The sequence below is a fragment of the Jaculus jaculus genome, chromosome 10 (genome assembly GCF_020740685.1).
Source record: "Jaculus jaculus isolate mJacJac1 chromosome 10, mJacJac1.mat.Y.cur, whole genome shotgun sequence".
Taxonomy (NCBI): Eukaryota; Metazoa; Chordata; class Mammalia; order Rodentia; family Dipodidae; genus Jaculus; species Jaculus jaculus.
This window is the reverse complement of record NC_059111.1, coordinates 92,455,232-92,476,721: the sequence shown is the minus strand read 5'-3', so window position 1 is coordinate 92,476,721 and position 21,490 is coordinate 92,455,232. Positions and strand designations below refer to the sequence as shown.

General features: G+C 38.6%; 1 protein-coding gene across 3 annotated transcripts in view; it reads right to left on the bottom strand.

Moving 5' to 3' along the window:
• Mkln1 (muskelin 1) overlaps positions 1–21,490 on the bottom strand; it is a 144,205-nt gene that overhangs the window by 46,140 nt on the left and 76,575 nt on the right. For 2 of the 3 annotated variants that reach the window (XM_045159991.1, XM_045159993.1), the window contains 3 exons: positions 17,711–17,788; positions 15,446–15,511; positions 1,756–1,868 (listed from right to left, as the gene is read on the bottom strand). In XM_045159991.1, the coding sequence (XP_045015926.1) occupies positions 1,756–1,868; positions 15,446–15,511; positions 17,711–17,788 (257 nt within the window). The remainder of the gene's footprint in view (positions 1–1,755; positions 1,869–15,445; positions 15,512–17,710; positions 17,789–21,490) is intronic. The other variant, XM_045159992.1, reaches the window with a different exon arrangement.

The window sequence follows — 21,490 nt, the reverse complement described above, 5'->3', positions numbered from 1 at the left end:
GCAACTTAAAAAGAAGGGAAAGAGGAGAGGGAGAGAGTGTCAAAAGGAATAGACTGAATACCAATAACTCTACTGAGGAGGCCCTCAGTGGAAAGAGGATATAGGGAAGAGGGAACATAAGAGTATATGTAATATGTTCATACAATAACATTCTCAATTAACAATAATAACAACAAAAAGGAATAGAAGGGAAATGACATTTAACACCAATGGAACTCTGGCAAAAAATAGATACAATCAAGGAATAAAGAAGGTTTTAAGATGAATCCTAGCTTGGTGGAAGAATGCTTACAGATATAACCAATCTAAATTCAAAATAACTGAGTAGAAATAAACTAGGTGATTTCAGATAATGTCTTTATTTTTGTTGAAAACAGAAATAATTATTTCTGAAAATAACACTTCAATAATGAAAATGGAAGGCTATATATTTATGTATTTTTTGTAGGTGTTCCAGTCAGGTTGGCAGAAATCACCTAAGCAAGAGCAGCTTTTGGGGAAAAAAAGGGCTCTAGGGGACGCTCCATGATGGCATGAGCAGAGGGCAGACATCAGCCCCTGGCCAACATAAGGTGGACAATAGCAACAGGAGAGTGTGCTAAGCACAGGCAAGGGGACACTGGCTATAACACCTATAAGCCCACCCCCAACAATACAAGGCATCCAGGAAGTACTAGTTCTTGAATCTCCATCAGCTGGGAACCTAGCATTCAGAACACCTAAGTTTACAGGGAACACCTGAATCAAACCACCACAGTAGGGGTTAAAAAAAAAAAAAAAAAGACATGAGTACTTTAAAGACTTCTGGAAAAAATAAAAATTACCCAAGTGATTAATCCCTGGGTCAAACTGAATAAGCAAAAATCCTGTTTCCAAGGATTAAAGGCAGCAACACATCTTTTCACCTTGCTTTCCTAACTAAATAAAAGTCAGTGGGGTTGGAATTAGATCTGTTTTTCTCATCACCTTTGCTTTCTGCTTCTTGTAGATGATTTTTCAATCTGCAATCCAAAACAGCTTAGAAGGACAATATAATAAAAGTCCTTTTATAAAGATTTTAGGGGAAATATTCACTTTCTCCTAGTGTATAGATTACATACTTTTAAAATTTAAAACCATAAATCCAAGCCATCTTACTGATTATAGAAATGTTTTATTTATACATGTATAGATCATGTAGGAAAATGGTAAATATAGCTTAATGACTGAGGAGACATTTTGGGAAAAATCATCATTCGGCACTGTTTTGCAGCACATGACAGTTCAGTCCAGTAGTAAGGGATTAAAACAGTGAGATGGTATGGGACTAGAATACCAAAAACATGTTTTTCCTGAAGAAATAAAAGATGGTGCAGGCTAGATTGTAACACAGTTATAGAGGCCCTGAGTTCCATTCCTAGCACTGCAAAAGAACAACAAAAAAACAGAAGCAAAAACTGGAGAGTGCTGAAAATAAGAGTAGAGGTGACAGAGAAAGGAGAAAAAAGATACTATACAATTACATTTCTAGAGCAAAATAGTTTAAGAATTAACTGATAAAAAAATCCATCTCTATTCACCTTCACAAATAGACTTGCTTATAAACCAATAGTTGATAAATAAGGACAGAAGCTGAAACACAGGAGTTCTTAAATAAAACTTTCTTTCTTGCTTCAAAAGCCTTTTGTTACCAGTGCTGAGAAGCATGCAGAAAAAGAAGCATGTACTCACGCCCTAAAGCTATTAAGATAGTGTATGAAAAGACTGAGAACTTGCCTCTTTCTCAGTGTCTCTAGAGATACATGTCCACTGGTTCTCCTTCACACTGTACGCCCAGAAGTCAGCAAGATCTTGTGTTCCATCCCAGCCACCAAACAAATAAACCGTCTCTATGAAAATCAGAAACGTATGTGTTAAAAAAAAATTAAGGACAAAAGTACAGTCACCAGACTTAGGTGTTTCAAAGATCATTTAAGAATGCATATTTAATAAATTTTTAAGGTGCTATTTTTAAATTGGTAGCTTTCCAAAATGCACACAAGACTAGTATTTTTTAAATGCATGTATAAGGAAAGACTGCTACAGACCATATTTTAAAAGATTTATTTAAAAATCAGATCACTAGGCCATGTCCCCCAAGATTCTGATTCCACAGTTCCACAGTAGGTAAAAAGTCTGTATTTTGAAGTACCCCAGATGACTCAAATGTGCAGCCAACTTAAAGAGTTTCTGTGCTAGGCCACAAAAATTATATTTACCAGCTTATTAACAATGTACCCAAATTTATCTGCTAAAGACCTGTACAATTATTCACCCAGATTGTAAGAAATAGAAACTAAGAGGATATATAATATAGCTGAACATAAAGACATCTAGCTGTTACTGAAAAAAAAAAATCACATTCAATGTGGTATCTCTCTATTGTAATTCCAAAAGCAATGGTTACAACAGGTTGAAAGTAATGTGTGCCTCTGATATTATTACCATGAAAAGTAGGGACATTTTTACAAATATATCATGGTATGGTTTTACTCTCCAGAAATTTACCAATAAGTCATTCTAAGTATCTTGAGAATTGGGTTTCTTCTTACTCTGAAATGTCTACTCCATTTGTGGACTTTTATCACTGTGACAAAGTCAGTTCTGGCTTTGATAAACGATGGATTTTTATACATAATGCCCCCATACAAGGATGCCTTTCTTGTCATTAAATATTTCCCGCTTTGTAAATATCTTTTTCTTCCGTGAGACCTAGAGACTCAAACTTGGGTCCTTAGGCTTCACAGGCAAGTGCCTTAACCACTAAACCATCTCTCTAGGCCCTGGTTATGTATTTTTATTTTTATTGTTTTTGGTTTTTTGAGGTAGGGTCTCAATGTACCCTGGCTAACCTGGAATTCATTATGTAGTCTCAGGGTGGCCTTGAACTCATGGTGATCTACCTACCTCTGCCTCCCAAGTGCTGGGATTAAAGGCGTGCGCCAACATGCCCAGCCCTGGTTATTTTTTCAAAGTCACAAAAATCATGACAGGCAAGCTATAAAAGTCAGTGATGTGGAATATTTTAAGCCTGTGCATGTGGAAGCTATCATCTACATTGTGTCCTATCATGAAGGCCTACACTCAAAAAACACATGAAAAAATACTGTATATTAAGAAATATTTTTCCCTTTTAGAGCCGGGCTATCTTCTGAGATTTCTGTTTTGTTTTGTTTTTCAAGGCAGGGTCTCACTGTGGCCCAGGCTGACCTAGAATACACTATGTAGTCTCAGGGTGGCCTTGAACTCATGGTGATGCTCCTACCTCTGCGTCCTGAGTGCTGTCTTCTGAGATTTTTGTCATGTTTTCATGTACCTTCAATTGTCCAGTAATGTTTCACTACCCTTTGAATAAAAACAGCCCACTGGAGCAGGACTGAATTCTAGTGTTAACAGGTATAATGGTTTGAATATGGCCACACAATTAGCTTTTGGAAATGGATTGCAAGAATATGGAAGTTTGGTAAAGCAGTTGAGAAAAGGCCTAGAATACTATACGCAGACCTTACCTGGCAGTTCCAATGGAAGCTCAGAAGACTAGACTGCCCACAGAAACTCAGTCAGTAAATACTGTGCCCATGGGCTTTAGATGGGAACAAGGACTCTGTTTGGAATCAAGCTATAGGTTATTTGTGTTATAGTCTGGAAAAGAATTCTAGTTTCTGTCCATGTCCTGAGACTTCGTGGAAGGTTGAGTTTAAAGGTAATGGATTCACTAAAAAGCGGAGAAAAAAAAAAAAGCAAAGCAGTCCAGCCTTAAATGGGACATGGTTATTATTGCTAGGATGTTTTTGGCCAGGTTTACAGTGAAAACTGGCAGCAAAAAGCAGAAGATAAAGACCTGAAAACCTGTCAGTTTGGTCAGAAGGACTATACATATAGTTGAGGTTAGCTTTCTAAAGAGATCAACATCATTAGAAAAGAAGCCAAGTAAGTTCTTTGCAACAGGACAAGTGAAAGATAAGTTGAGGGTATTGCAGGGAGTGGCCAGAAGCCTACCCAGTGCAAGCTCAGTGATATGAACAGCTAACATATCTGAAACTCTTTCTTTGAGAAGTCAGTGTTTCCAGAGGACCCCGCTCTCATAGAGCCAGCTATAAAGTTGTGTGTCCAAGAACCGTTTCACCATACTCAATTGTCTAAGCACTTTGAACCCACTACTGCTATGGCTAAGAGAGCTGGCTACTGCTCAAGTTGGTGACAGACCTTGGCAATGTTCACCTGATGCTGGCATTGAAGGCATGTAGAATGCAAGGTTTACAGAAGGCCTCTCCCCAGATTTCAAAGGAAAGCCTGAGAGGACAGGTAATTTTTGGCAGGATCTAAGTCCCTGCAGGCAGCTCCTAAGAGGGAAATGTATGAAGCTGAGAGTGAAGACGCGATGGAGACCTCAAGAAGTTAGATTTCATGCTATAGGCAGGGAAAAGAACCAACTCTGAAGAGAGGCCATGTAAATTGTAACCAATAAAAGTGGGACTTCCCAGGTCCATAGGAGTTCACATCACACTATCCTAAACACTGGATGTTGGACAAGAACCCTGTTAAGTTTTGGATTTGCTTTGGTCCGAAGTTTTCTTTTAACACTCTCATTCCTCCCTTTTGGAATGGGAATATTTATTCTGTGTCATTTTATGTCTCAAGTATGTAGCTTACTTTTACATTTTATAGAGGCTCACTGAGACAAGCTTGCTTGGGTCTCTGAGGAAATTTTGGACCTGAACTTCTGTCCCCCGTAAGTACATTGTTGAAGGCTTGGTCCTAGTTTATGGAACTGTTTTGGTAGGTTTTCTGGAAACTTGAGGATAGCGGGTCTAGATGGAAGTAGATCACTGGAGGAGTGTCCCTGGGGGCAATATTTTTTCCTCTATGCTTTTTTCTCTCTGTCAACATGGTGTGACCTGTTTTACTATACCTTCACTGCCATGAAAGACTAAAACCTCTGAAAATTATGTGCCTTCTCGGCACCCCTCCTGTTTTCTGAGGTATTTGGTTACAATGGCATACAACCAATACAAGATGATCAAGTGTACTTAGCCTTCCTGAGTCTTAAGTATTGTCATCTACAACCCCCTAAGTACAAGGAAGTTCCTCAGACCTAAATTACACAAAAGCATTCTGGAGATTGTCAAGCACAAGTATTTTTTCTAAAAAATGAAATTTTCCAAAAGGGAGCTGAGAAGATAGCTCAGTGGGTAAAGTGCCTACTTTACAAACATGGGGACCTGAGTTTGATCCTCAGTGCTGACATAAATGCTGAGTGCCGGTGTGTCCCTGTAATCCCAGCATTGAGGAAGTGGAGATGGGTGGATCTCTGTAGCATACTGTCTAGACAGTCTAGCCTAATTGGTGAGCTCAGGCCAGTGAGACAGACCCTGTCTTCAAGGAGATGGACAACATCTGAGGTTGTGCTCTGGCCTACACACACACACACACACACACACACACACACACACACACACAGCCCCCACATCAACATGCCTACACACATGTATGCACAAAACATATACATTGAAAGAAAAAGAAATGGGAAAAACAACTTGGTAGTTCCTAAGTGAAGAAAAAATAAGCATAAGGTTGCTTTTTATAGGCAGTCAGTAAGTAGCAGAAGCACAAACAGGGACCAAGGAGATGCCATGCTGTTCTGACAAACTGCAACTAACTCAAAGCTAATTCAAGAAACAGAAACAGCCCAGCAGGAACTTCAGGTCAGACCCCCCCCCCCCCACCAGTGCAGGAACTAATCAGGTCCTGGTCTGTGAACCAATCAGGTCTCTCCTATAACACTGGAGTCTAACAAGACTCACTATAATTTGATGTCCATTCCTTATAAAGGAAGATGACCACAGAGGCCCTTCCTTTTTTTATTCTCTATGATCACGCCTGCCTGAACATGAGTGTAAGGGAGTCTCTCCCCTTCTCAGCCAGGCTGGGAAGGGAATGCTCTTCTCTTAGCCTGCATAGTTTTCTCCTTGCCTTCTATCTGTGTCACTCTGTCAAATGTATGACTTTTGATCTCTGAACCCTTCACTATTTCTTAATATTCTCTGGTCTTTTCTGTGAAGGCTATCTGTTCTGCCTTCCACAGGTGGGTGTATGTGCCTCCTCCAGGACCCTTTTATACCCAGAGATTTCTCTGTGATGGAAATTCTCTCTGTCTCCCTTCTTCCTTTATAGCTGGACAAGGAATTCTCCTGTGGTTTGAGTCTCTCACAGCTAGCCTCCTCCCTGGATCTTAATTCCCCCTACAATAAATTTCACAATTCATGTTTTCTCCCTAAGTAATAACTCAATTCATAGTTTACCATTTTCAGAGTCAATTTTATCAATGCTTTGATGAACTAGGATAAGTACCCAAAAGTTAGGGTTTACAAGCCTGGGTACCCCTCATGCACACTGAAATCCTGCATCATTAGTACTACAGACAACAGAAACTACATGTTATTTTATTTTATTTCAATCTAGTTCACTATGGCATTGTACAAATATGAAATACTGAGAATTACTTTACTAAAAATCTGTCTTATTTCATAATGATAAAATAACCATTAAAATTAACTGACATTCTGATTCCCACAGTGATGTCCAGTCACATCATTTTAAAGAAAAAAAGCTAAAGAATTTTCATCGGACTTAAGACTTATTTGCCAAAGCGTCACTATAAAGGCAATTAACCCTGTTAATTTCTGAAACCTGGAGAGGGAGGGGCATATAACTAAAATAGCTACAGCAATTGACCTTTTGTTTTATAATATTTCTGGGCACTCTGGATTAGGTTACTCTGGTTCATTAACTTTAATAACCCTTCCTCTTGGGCTCTGAGTTCTCAATGTTCTTTCTGAAAAGCAGGTCTCTTTGTACGCATAAATTCTCACAGCAAAGAGAACCCACATTTTCACAACAGCCTCATTGATAGCTGAGCAAAATAAAATCTGGCACAGGGCAAGCATCCCAACAGAATTAAGCCAAGATGTCATTCCTTTCCATGGAGGCTTTGTGGTCCAGTTGAAGTTTAACAGTAAAATTAAATAAACTGTGTGGAAACTGTACCTTCTGATACACCTGAATGAAAGCACATAATACCATTTAAGTTAAGTCACCTGATCACTTAAGCCATGCAAAGATAAATTATAAAACACCAGAAGAAAACATTATTTAATGCATAAAAGATATCAAAGACCTTGAAATTATGAAAATAGCTGGCGAGACCTATAGAAAGAAGTAAGGAAATAGACTGTTTTACTGGAAATCCATTTTTTAAAAAACTCATGTATATGTATATCCTAAGGCAGCAATCTTCCCCTACTTTTTCAATAAATGGAGCATAGGCTATTATGGCTGTGCATTTGTTCCAGTACTTAAGTCATATTGGTTCGATGTTTTTGAAGTACTGATTTTAATTCAAACCATTTTATAGAATAAAAAAAAAGTTTCTCTGTCCTCGAAAAACTTACAATCTAGTCTAGAATGTAACAGGTATATGAAGTACCACAGTGCAGGGCAGACTAAATGCCATAGGAAAGTAAAAAGAGCCAAAGGCATTCCAAAGCAGAAAAAGTACACCTGGTTGAGAGGACACCCAGACAGGATGGTGACATTTGTATTCTGTATCAGAAGGTGCTTTTGTGTTCTGGTAGGCAGAATGCAGGCCATAAAAGAGGACAGACATTTGAGCAGAATAAAATGAACAACAAAGATACAGAAACCAGACAACCACATCAAAGTATTTTAAAAGGGCTGGAGAGATGGCTTAGCGGTAAGGCACTTGCCTGCAAAGCCAAACAACCTTGGTTTGATTCCCCAGTACCCATGTAAACAAGGTGGCACATGCATCTGGAGTTCGTTGGCAGTGGCTGGAAATCCTGGAGTACCCATTATTCTCCCTTCTCACCCCCCCCCCCCGTCTCTTTCCCTCTCTCAAATAAATAAAAATAAAATATTTTTAAAGTATTTTAAAAGATACAGACTGGGCTGGAGAGATGGCTTAGCGGTTAAGCGCTTGCCTGTGAAGCCTAAGGACCCCGGTTCGAGGCTCGGTTCCCCAGGTCCCACGTTAGCCAGATGCACAAGGGGGCGCACACATCTGGAATTCGTTTGCAGTGGCTGGAAGCCCTGGCACGCCCATTCTCTCTCTCTCCCTCTATGTGCCTTTCTCTCTGTGTCTGTAGCTCTCAAATAAATAAATAAAAAAGGAACAAAAAAAAGATACAGACTGTAAGGTTAGGCATATCTTAGCTACTAAAGTCAGGCATAGCTCAGATACAATCTGACTCAATTACTATAACTCTGTGACCACCCAACTTCCTTAGCCATTAGTTCCTTTATAGATAAAACATGATCTGGTCTCTCATAAACTATGGAAATTATGTATTGCATGTTACGTGGTTCTAATGTGTGATGAATGTACGAACTGCTATAAAAGATTATAAAGGCAAGCCGGGCGTAGTGGCACACGCCTTTAATCCCAGCACTTGTGAGGCAGAAGTAGGAGGATCGCCGTGAGTTCGAGGCCACCCTGAAACTATATAGTGAATTCCAGGTCAGCCTAAGCTAGAGTGAGACCCTTCCTTGAAAAACAAACAAACAAACAAAAAAGATTATAAAGGCAGATAATAGGTTCAACAGGCAGACAGTGACCAGCCCATGGTACAGAATATATTATAAGCATTTTGAACTTGATTTTGTAGACAGTGAAAAAGCTATAGAAGGTCTCCAGCAGAGGTATCAGAATCTGAACTTGCAGTACAATGACTGAAAAGGAGGAAAAAGGAAAGAGGAACTAGATGTAATATACCTAATGAGCTCATGTTCAAAATCTCAAACCAATTTCATTCAAGACAATAAACCCATCATTCAAATAAATCAATCAACCATTTCTCAAGCCATAAATACTAAATTCACCCATTATTCCTCGGCACAAAGCACAGATCAATTTAGTAGTGGTACCAGTACCAAATTAACCCAAGGCAGTTACCACCTGTAGTACAATCTACACATTTCATGAACTAATATTTTAATAAAAGTAAAGAACCCAGTGTCAGCCAGGCATGGTGGCGCATGCCTTTAACCCCAGCACTTGGGAGGCAGAAGTAGGAGGATCATTGTGAGTTCCAGGCTACCCTGAGACTACATAGTGAATTCCAGGTCAGCTTGGGCTACAGTGAAACCCTACCTCAAAACCCAAAATAAATAAATAAATTAAGACCCAGTGTCTTTTCACTATTTTGCACAATAAAACAGGCTTTCAAAAACATTTTATTTATTTGCAAGAAGGCAGAGAAAGAGGGAAAAATGAGAGAAAGGAAGTAGACACACAGGGCCTCTTGCCATTGCAAACAAACTGCAGATGCATGTACCACTTTGTGCAGTTGGCTTTACATGGGTAATGGGGAACTGAACCTGGGCCGCTGGCTTTGCAAGTGCTTTTAACCACTAAGCCATCTTTCCATCCTTAAAGCATGCATTTTATTTGAAGCACTAACCTTCATGGGCTCTAATTCTGCTCTAAGTGATAAATCAGATTGCTGACTGCATAAACCTCCACAAGATGGCACACTACTTTTATAATTCATTTTCTCCACTTTAAAACTACAAAAATGCATTATCGCCTATGTACTGACTTAGACTAGGCCAAGAAGTCAGACAAAGGTCAGGTTTTGTCAAAAAGAAGCCACAGGGTATGGAAAGAAGACTTGGTCATTAAAGATGCTTGTCTGCAAAGCCTACATACAGGCCTGGGTTCAATTAACCAGCCACCCTCATAAAACTGGATGGGCATTTGTTTGCAGTGACCAGAGCCCCTGGTGCATAGCACACACATTTAAGTAAATAAAAAAAGTTAGGGCTGAAAAGATGGCTAAGTGGCTAAAGGTACTTACTTGCTTATCAAGGTTGGTGGCCCAGGTTCAATTCCACAATACCCACATACAGCCAGATACACAAAGTGGCTCATGTGTCTGGGGTTTGCAGTGGCAGGAGGCCCCGGCACACCCATTCTTTTTCTTTGTCATTCCCCCCCCCTCGCCTCTCTCTCTTTCTCTCTCACAAATAAAAAATATACTAATTTTTTTAAAGTGACAGAAATATGGCCATATGAATACATTTGCAATTGCTTGCAATTAATAATCTAAATTTATCTTCAGTCACTTCCTTTAAAAGTTTAAGAAAAATTCTACTTTCATGTAACTACTATAAAATTAGTACAAGGTTCAGATACTTACAGAGGGACACTTCTGAGTGACAAACAATTCCCTATGAGTTTCTTTTGTAGATATCAAATAATGGAGTGTTGCTTGAATTTTGTAGTCTGATGGGGGGAATTATGTTGTAGATTCCCCAAATTCAACAATATTTATTCCAAAATAATACTCTAGACGGACATTATGTTTCTAACTGAACATACTTATATGCTGAAACAAAACAGATGTGTCTCTTCCTCTCATTCTTTTAACTTGCCTTACCCAAATCACTGTTGAAACCCAACTCACAAAAAATGAAGAGAGGCACCATGACAGATTCACAAGGTAAAATGCCACGTTCCTCTTCTGCATGACATGTATGATTCCCACATGATGGAAGAAATTTTGAAAGTTAAATAGTAAGATCTATGCTACCATACACATTATAGCTACTCTTTCCTCAGAACTGATAGCAATATGGCAGACAAAAATCACCAAAACAGGGCTAGAGAGATGGCTTAGCATTTAAGCGCTTGCCTGTGAAGCCTAAGGACCCTGGTTCGAGGCTCGGTTCCCCAGGACCCACGTTAGCCAGATGCACAAGGGGGCGCACACATCTGGAATTCGTTTGCAGGGGCTGGAGGCCCTGGTGCGCCCATTCTCCTTCTCTCATAAATAAAAATAAAGAATATTAAAAATAAATAAATAAATCACCAAAACAACTATTCAATGAAAAAGATAAAATAAGTTTATGAACTATTAAATCTTTAACATTTAAGAAAACAAGGTATATGAAACACTGTGAGGCAATGACTGAAGCTACATTAAATAAGACTTAGTTTTATTCAATAGCAATGTTCTTAAGTTTATGAGTTGAGTCTCTTTGATAATCTCAAGCTATGGATACTCTTCCCCCAAAATCCATCTTTCCAGCCCTAACTTTTTTTTATTTATTTAAATAAGTATGTTTATGTATGGGTACACAAGAGTCTCTTGAGAAAACAGACAAAATGTTGCATCTTTCTTCAACAGATAAGGTCCCCGCTCTAGAAATCTGGTTTCTTGTAAAGATTTTTTTAGTATTTCTATAACTAGTTTGTTAAGATGGATCCTTCAAGTTCTTCATATACCACTTAAATAAAGTCACTTCAAATATTTTTATATGGAGCAGGAAGCACAAAAAATGATAGACCTGGCTCTCCATCTGTGGCTTGATCTACCTTGTCAAATTTAACAATCCCAGAACTCCCTTGTCAGCAAGTGCTTTCTTCCTGATTTCATTCATCAGGAATCAAGTTGATGCTGGAGACAGACACAGCGAGATGCTTAAAGCAGAAGGTCATTCTCACACTGGTCAACCGCTTCACTGACAGAATTCTTAAATGCATTTCAGTATCTGTTTCTTTCTAATCTTAAACTACATACTTACATATGTGTCATTTCTCTCTTTCCACACACTAATTGGGATAGAATATACACAAGAAGCAATAAGAGAGCCCAAGATGGCAGAGCATAGTCAATTAGCCTTGTCCATGTTCCTGTCCACTTGGAGACAAAGACTGCAGACACCGCATCTATGAAGGACCTCAGTAAGACACCCCTGTGCCCTTTGAGATCACACACTGCTGACTACACTGGAAGAGTCATAGGACTAGACAGATTTACTGCTGACTTTTTCAGACCTTTAAAGAACTAACACCAATGCTCCTCCAGCTATTCTATAAAATAGAAAGGGAGCCAAGCATGGTGGTGCAGGTCTTTAATTCCAGCACTATGGAAGTCGAGGTAGGAGGATCGCTGTGAATTTGAGGCTACCCTGAGGCCTAAGACTACATACAGAGTTCCAGCTCAGCCTGGGCTAGAGCGAAACCCTACCTCAAAAAGACAGACAGACAGAGAGAGAGAGAGAGAGAGAGAGAGAAAGAAAGAATGTTTCCAAACAATTCTACAAAGCCAATGATAATAAAAGTGGATAAGGAATCAACCAAAAAAGAAAACTACAGACCCATATCCTAGATGAGCATGCTTAATAAATGATGACTCATATTCTAGATGAGCATCTCCCGCCCCCAAGGTAGGATATCACTCTAGCTCAGGCTGACCTGGAATTTACTATGTAGTCTCAAGGCAGCCTTGAACTCATGGCAAACTTCCTACCTCTGCCTCCTGAGTGCTGGGATTAAAGGCATGCACCACCATGCCCAGTGAGCATCCTTAATAAATCCTTATAAACCAAATTCAACAATACAAGATTATAAACCATGATAAAAATTATTTCATTTCAGAGATGCAAGGATGTTTCAACATATGTCAATTAGGAAACACAGTGCTGCATCAAGAATAAAAGTCAAAGGATCACCTTAACAGAAACAGAAAAGCATTTGAGAAAATTCAGCATATCTTTCATGGCAAAAGCCCTGAAGGAATTAGGTACAGAAGAATCATACCCCGCAATAATAAAAGCTGCACATGACAATGATGGCCCATATGAAACTAAGTAGAAAAGAGGTGAAAGAATATCCTCTAAAATCGTAAATGAAGCAGAGTCTGTTCTTTGAGTACTTGAAATTTTAAGCAGAGCTCTAAGGCAAGAAAAAGAAATCAAAGGGATACAAATACAGAAGCTATCAAAAATAGATTATTCTTTTAAAAATATTTATTTATATGTCTGCAAGCAGAGATAGAGAAGAGAAGCAGAATGGGCACACCAGGGCTTCCAGCCACCGCAAATGAACTCCAGATGTGTGTACTACTGCATCTGGCTTCACATTGGTACTAGGGAATTGAACCCAGGTTGTTAGGCTTGGACTGCTAAGCCATCTCTCCAGAACTATGTTATTCTTTAAAAGGTATCGGATACAATCACGTAAGTATAAGTTTGCTATACTTCACTAAAACTACTTTTCTTGTGTGTTCATTTGAGGTAGAGCCTCAATCTAGAACAGGCTGACCTCAAAGTCACTGTGATCGTCCTGCTTCAGCCTCCAGAATACTAGGATTAAAGGCATAAGCCACCAGGTCTGGCCAAAAACTATTATTTCTTTCTTTCTTTCTTTTTGGTTTTCCAAGGTAGGGTTTCACACTAGCCCAGGCTGACCTAGAACTCACTATGTAGTCTCACATAGCCTTGAACTCACAGCAATCCTCCTACCTCTGCCTAGCAAGTGCTGGAATTAAAGGCATGTGCCAACACACCCAGCCAAAACTATTATTTCTATAATAAGTCAAATAAATAAGTTAGGAGAACAGTGCTTTTTCTCTTAAAAAAAAAAATTAAGGGAGTAAATCAACTAAAGTCTATTAAAATCCTACCCACTGCATCTCAACACATTTCCACTTTCACAAAATATTTGATTTTCCTAGAAAAAAACACTGTCTAGGGTTGGAGAGATGGCTTAGCAGTTAAGCACTTGCCTGTGAAGCCAAAGGACCCCGGTACAAGGCTTGATTCCCCAGGACCCACGTTAGCCAAATGCACAAGGGGGCGCACACATCTGGAGTTCGCTTGCAGTGGCTGGAGGCCCTAGAGCACCCATTCTCTCTCTCTCTCTCTCTCTCTCTCTCTCTCTGCCTCTTTCTCTGTCACTTTCAAATAAATAATAAACAAAAAAAAATACTGTCTATAAATCTATACCTTTTTAAACAAATTAATTTATTTACTATCTATTTGAGAGGGAGACAAAGAGAAAGAGTGCTCCAGGGCATCCTGCCACTGCAAACAAACTCCAGACACATGCACCACTTTGGGCATCTGGCTTTACATGTGTACTTGCAAACTAAAGCCCAGACTGTCAGACTTTTCCAAGTAAGTACTGTTAACTGCTGAGCTACTTCTCCAGCTCCAAATCTGCTACTTTGACAATCACATGCATATTTGTTAGACTCTCAGATAGAGTGGAATAGGAAGACAGGATGCTTAAACTCTGCATCAAATTCAAGCCTATGAGTACAGAGCAGTCAAGCATTTGTAGAGCCAAGATTAGAAAAGCAAACTCCGGGCTTAACAGTTGAGGCACTTGCCTGTGAAGCCTAAGGGCCCAGATTCAACTCCCCAGAACCCATGTAAGCCAGACAAGGTGATGCATGTGCACAAGGTCATGCATGCTCACAGTATACATCTGAAGTTTGATTGCAGTGGCTAGAGGCCCTAGCGTGCCAATTCTCTCTCTTTCTCATAAAATAATAAAATTTTTAAAATTTTAAGAGAAAAGAAAAGCAAAATCCTTTATCTTGAAATAAATGTTTTCCAAACAGAGTTGAACAATATTCTCAAATCAGTTCAGAAGTTACTGTATATAAGATTTGATTGTAGGTGTAAAATTCTCTATTAAAAATATTTAATGAAAAACATTCATGGCAAGAAAATTTAGTAATGACATCCTAATAATGTTTTTCTAATTGTTTTATAAATATGGGCCTACGAAAGTATTTTTATCACAAAGTACCGACTCAGTTTAACAAAATACAAAACTGCATAAACACTCTTAGAAAAGGCAATGTTACTTTGGTAGATATTGACACTGTATGTAGGAGAGTTTTCCAGAATATAATTAACCTAGCTTCTCGGTAATATTTCCAAGATGCTAATTTGCAACCTATTACAGTTTGTCATGAACAACAACATAGTTAGTTTTTAAGCTGACCTAGGCTCTAGGAACCTAAGAAAAGTTCTAGTAGAGAATAAAATTTAAAAGGCAGCATTAAAGAACTAAGACCATCATTGTGAACAGTGTTTAGCAAGGTCCTACTGAAACCCTGATAGCTACTTTCATAGTCACTCCCTTTAAAAGTATTTCCTCTATTTCAACAATTCCCATGTTGACATATTAAACTATAAATGCACTAAACATCCAGACATACTAGCTTGCCATGAAAATACAACACATATAAGCTGCACAAAGGAAGGTGTGCACATTCCTTCTAGGGGACGTACTGTCTTCTGCATAGCAGTCTCTTCTCTCTCGCCTACCACTGCCTTCTTCAGGATATGCCTATGGTCAATGCCTGTTTCTCTGTTATTTGTTATAGACAAAAACATTTAATCTTGTTAAGATTAATGAATTAATAATGAATGGAAAGAAGCATATTCAGTTTTGTATTTGATATTTTAAATGCTAAGTGATATTTTGGCAGGTACGACTTCAATTTACTGCTGAACTGTAATAACACTTTACAACTATGCTAAAACCTTGAAAAAGAATAAAAAAATTTTTTTTAAAAGATTTTCTTTTCATTGTAAGTGTTACACTTACCTGTCTGGACATCAATAACCATCTGATGGCCTCCCCTCATTCCTGGTCGATTATCTTCACCATCTCCTGAAACAAAAACAGTATTTTCTCTTACAGAAATTAATTGTTCTTTTAAAGAACAATTGCAAATCCAGATTAATGTGAGTCTTTTATAGGTACAAAAGTAATAAACATTTCTTACTTCAAAGTAATAAAAAGAAGCACAAGGAATCATAAAGGAAAAAAATAACTTCATTTCAATGATTCAAATCATAATGTAACACACTACATAAACCAGAAAGTCTAAAGTTTTCTTCATATATCAACTATTAGCTTGAATAAATTACTTTGGTAAATAAGCTTTCCTATTTCTTATATGTAAAACTGAGAACTTCTAACTCTGCACTAATTTCACAAGAGTACTATAAAAATGATAGACATGTCAGTTTCTACAGTCATGAGGCACTTACAGATGAGGACACTTTCTGGGAAATACACATCATATACACAGTATACTTACACAACTCTAGATGGCAAATTCTACTACATACCTAGCCATATGACAAAGCCTCATGCTCCTAAGCTACAAACCTGCACAGAATAATATTGTACTGAAAACTGCAGGCAGTTTTAATAAGGGAGTTAAAGATTTGGATACTGCACATAGCTAGTCACAGAAAAGGTTCAACATAAGCACTAGAGGATAGATTTTTTTTCAGCTCACTTATAATCTTACAGGACCACCATCACTGACCAAAATGTCACTATGCAGCCCATAAGCATACACAGAAAAACAGACACAAGGCCGAATCTCTTCCCTTCAGCTGCATTCATGCTAACCATTCCCAAGCATCTACATGCTCTCCTCTGACAGTTAGGTGCCCTTTCAGACTTTGCAGTCATTGAGGACTTGCCCTTTTCTTCTTTCTTCTGCCAGTCAGTATTGTTATTTTACAAAGAAAATACAGAAAACACTAAAATATTAATTTTTGTATGTTTGCATTTTGTGTATTTAAGCTATTTGTTTGCAAATATATGTGTCATTGCAAATACAAGTCAACTTGTATCTGACTGATATAAACAGGACATATTCACATGACAGAAGCTCTCAATGTTCAAAAGCAGTTTTTCTGTACATATTCATTCTTGAGGCTATAATAGCCTCCTGATATTTAAAGGGGTCTTGAGAATATACAAATACAATAAGGAAGAAGTTGAACCATCTTCTTTTATAATTTTATAATGACAATAATTATTATTATTATTCTTTTTGGTATTCTGAGGTAGGGTCTCATTGTAGTCCAGGCAAACCTAGAATTCACTATGTAGTTTCAGGCTGGCCTTGAACTCATGGCAATCCTCCTACCTCTCCCCCCCAAGTGCTGGGGTATACACCACCATGCCTAGCATTACTTTTTATTTTTATGTAAGGTAGGATCTAAGTTTAGTACAGGTTGGCCTGGAACTCACTCTGCAACCCTAGACTGGCCAAACTCTAATTCAAATTTCAAATTTTGATGAAAAACAATTCCCATTAGAAATAAGTACCCTCTAGAATCTGTTTCAAGGAACATGAGATCCAAGGTTTAAGGTTCCAACAAAGTATGGTACTCGATATAAATGACTTTTATTTAACTATATCCTATTTTTATTAGAATTTGGTTATAAATTTCATAGACTTAGCAGTCTAATCCCTATTTTTCTCAGTTAAGTTTTCTCATATTAACAACTTTGTAGAACTTAAGGTTTTCAGAAACACATTACATTACAGCACAGTCTATAATAATTATATGTAGTATTTCTATGAATGTTGTAATGGTATTGTGTGGGAAAAAAAGAGAAAAACTGTTTAACCAGTGAAAGAATTTAAAAGATATGTATAGTTTTTGTTTTTCAAGGTAGGGTTTTGTTCTAGCCCAGGCCGATCCGGAATTCACTACATAGTCTCAGGGTGTCCTCAAACCCATGACAATCCTCCTACCTCTGCCTCCTGAGTGCTGGGATTAAAGGCGTGTGCCACCATGCCTGGCGAAAAGATAATTTTAATATAACAAACTAGGAATGGGAGCATGGTTAAGTGGCAGAGTGCTTACTGAGCATGTACAAAGCCCTGGGTTCAATCCCCAGTTACAGGAGGAAAAAAAATGTTTAACTCCGCCATCTAGTTATTGACCCTAGGTCTTGTTTTACACACCTGCTCTTTATTAAGAATACTATTAATGTTTACACTATCCACTGAAACCCGAGACACTGGAGAACAAGCACAGTCTAGGAGGCACTGCTCACCTTTGGTGCTTTTAGGAATGATTTGACTCCACCGTGGCTTGTACTCTTGTTGACTGATATACTGATTGAACAATCCATCTGTAAGTACCAAAGAATAAGAAAGGATTACATCTCAGCTATCTCTGATTTCGTATCATGCTTCCCCAATAAAATAGTAAATTCTTAGTTGACACAATCACATAAACAAATTGCATTAGTGGCAGCTTACGTTTCCATCATCATTTCATCTATTGGGCATAAAATCATTACTAGATGCAATAGTTAAGTCTGTTACATTAGCAAAAAACCCTGAAGGAAGGGAAAAGCTTGGGAGGAAATGAAAAACTTTTAAGGCAGTAAAACAGAAGCAGCAGATAACAATCTATAAATTAGCTGAATAAACTGTTCTCTCAACAAAGAAAAGCCTGATACATTGCATTTAAAAAATCACATTTAATACTGATATGAATAAAAAGTGAGAAAGAGGAAGAATTAAAGCTTGGAAGAGTTCAGTCTACTTTCTTTCTGTGCTCTCCCATCACCAGTATTTATCTGTTTGAATGTTCCTTAGTTTATTTCAGACAGGGTCTCAAACTTGACTTCAAACCCTATTATGCTTCAGATGATGATCTTCAATTTCTAATCTCCCCACCAACCTCTCCAGTGCTAAATTATAGGAGTACGCCACACCTAGTTTAATTAGTGGGAGAAACTGAGCACAGAGCTTCATGCATGCTCGGTAAGCACTGCCCACTGAGCTGAACATCCCAACCCCTATCGTGACTGGTCTTTCTTTTCTAGCACTTTTAGTCTTTACACCCTATAATGAAAGGCATTCCTGAACTCCAATCTCTACTTGCCAAGAATACTCAAGTACTTCATGCTATCAGAATATTTAAAAAATGAAGAAACTATCCCAGCACTCAGGAGGCAGAGATAGGAGGAACACCGGGAGTTCGAGGCCACGCTGAGACTACATAGTGAATTCCAGGTCAGCCTGGACTAGAGTGAAACCCTACCTTGAAGGACCCCCCCACCAAAAAAGAAGAAGATAAAAGCACCAAGAATTTATAAGACTACTTCAGAAAAATAAAAGCACTTTAAAATGCAAATTCCACTGTTGCGTTTTGTTTGGGTATAAAACTACAGTGAGACAAAAGTACCACCAAGATTTCCCACCAGAGATAGATGGTAAGACCCTATTGCTGAAGACTCCATATGCCTGGGCTGCAAGGTCACTGAGAACACTGGAGATGAGCTGAAAACCTCCTCCCTGTAGACCAGTTGACAGGAAGCTGGGAAAAGCTGCACTTGCATGCAGCCCTAAGGGAAATAGAAGTCACCAGTGGTAAAAACAGTGGATACTACAAGCCTTAAGTTTGGCCAACCAGGCCAAAAGACCAAATGGGTCCAACAGTGGCATGTCTGTTATGGGGGAAACCAACTGCCCTCTAATTGGACTGGAGGCCCGCCACATGGGAAGGAATACTGAAAACCTAATCAAAAGCTTATGGTAGGAGAGGTCATGAGTCCTAGAAGTGTAACACCTGTTGGTATCTGGTTAAATGCATGTATTATGCTCACTAAACTCCCCTTTACACACTTCCTTAATTCACACCCATATTAATGCTATTCTCACTTTTGGTTAGAAAAAGCTTCTCTTTTCAGATGGCAGTGATCACTGGGATGACCCCAAAGGCACCATAGTGCTAAGAAGAAGTGACAAGAGTATTCAGCACTAAAATATCTCTGAAATATCCTCCAAGGCTCAGTGTCCATTAAGGAAGAGGTGGCAGAAAGAATGTAAAAGCCAAATCGTTCAGACAGAAACTGGCCTCAGTATCGATGACCCTGCAGTGCCTGACACTACTTTCACAAGATGCACATGACAGCAGAAAAAGATGATGACATCAAAATAAAGAAAGACTGATAGAGAGAGGGAAGGGATATGATGGAGAGTGAATCTGTGAAGGAGAAAGTGGGCGAGGGGAGGGAATTATCATGGTTTATTGTCTGTAACTATGAAACTTGTCAATGAAGACTTTTTTTTTTAACAAAAAGTACCACCAAGAACAAACGAACTGTATTTACCAAATGCCTGCAAAAAGTTAAAATGTTTTTTGCCTACCCCATTTAAGTTTAAAAATAACCATAGGTTGTTGGGCATGGTGGCACACACCTTTAATCCCGGCAGAGGGAGGAGGATCACCATGAGGTCGAGGCCATCCTGAGACTACATAGTGAATTCCAGGTCACCCTGAATTAGAATGAAACCCTACCTTGAAAAATCAAATTAAATAATAATAATGATAACCATAAGTAATAAGGGTTATCATCTCCCCTTTACATGCAAACAAATGCACACCTAGACAATTAAAAAACAATAGGCAGAATCACATGTCTTAAGTAGTGGAGCCCAGACTCAAATTCCACTTGGCTTTTCTTCTGAATCTTTCATTTATAGAGTTGTTATGCTAGTTACTCTAATTGTATGAATACACATGCATCTACTCTTTAAATAATTATCATGTCCTATAAACCCATGTTTCTCCCAGAAAGTTTAAGAATGGCAATTCTGACTAATGAAACAGCAGAATCTTCTCAAGGGCTTCCAAGCCATACTTCTTCACTTCTAAACACTATATAGGGAAGGCAAAAAGCTATACTTTTATTCCTCTGGCATTTTCATATTTGTATGTAATGCACACAAAGTTAAGCACAATTTGTAAAGGTATGACAGAGTAGAGACAAAGAAACTGAGTTACTGAATCCAGAAACCATGAGAGCCACCTTACCTCTGGATGTTTTATCACAATGTATATATGTATGCATGCAGACAGGTCAACAATTCCTTTTTTCTATTTTCTTTTTTACTTATTAGAGACGGGGGCTGTGGGGGGGGGGGACAGAAGGACAGAAGGCATGCCAGGGCCTCCAGGCACTGCAAACAAACTCCAAATGCATGTGCCCCCTTGTGCATCTGGCTTACATGAGACCTGGAGAATCCAACCTGGATCCTTAGGCTTCACAGGCATGTGCTTTAACCACTAAGCCCACAGCAACAATTCTTTACCAAGCTAGAGTTTTCTTTTGCTTGCACCCAAATAGGTCATAATTTTTGTGTCTTACAAATTCTGTCCTTTAACTCTGATTTCAGTCTGAATAAGAACTTTCCCTTGTCACAGAAAATAAAGGTTTGTCCAAAAATCTTAGAAAAGTATGTTTTCCATCACTTGTACACTTGCCAGTGACCATGCAATTTAGACAATTTCTTTAATCCTTTTCTGGGTTGCTCATGAAGATCACTTGTGACCAATCCTTTACAGTCATCAAATTTCATTTTTTTCTTTGCCTTTGAAACTTTTCAAATTCTTGGAAAAAGAAATTTCCTTTTAAAATCAGTACTTATAAACTGGGCATGGTGAAACACCTTTAATCCTATATCAGGAGACACAGACAGGAGGACCACTGAGAGTCCAAGGCCACTCTGACTACATAGTGAATTCCAGGTCAGCCTGGGCTAGAGTGAGACCCAACTGTGAAGCCCCCCCCCCAAAAAAAAAAGAATGTATAACAATTAACTAAAGGCCTAGATTTAAAAATATACATTATTAGACCAGATGCAGTGGGGCACGTCTTCAATCCCAGCACTTGGGAAACTAAGATAGGAGGATCACTGTGAGTTCAAGGCCAGCCTGAGACTAAATAGTGAATTCCAGGTCAGCCTGGGCTAGACACTAGCAAGACTCTACCTTACCCAAAAAAAAAAAAAAAAAAAAAAAAAAAAAAAAAAAAAAAAAA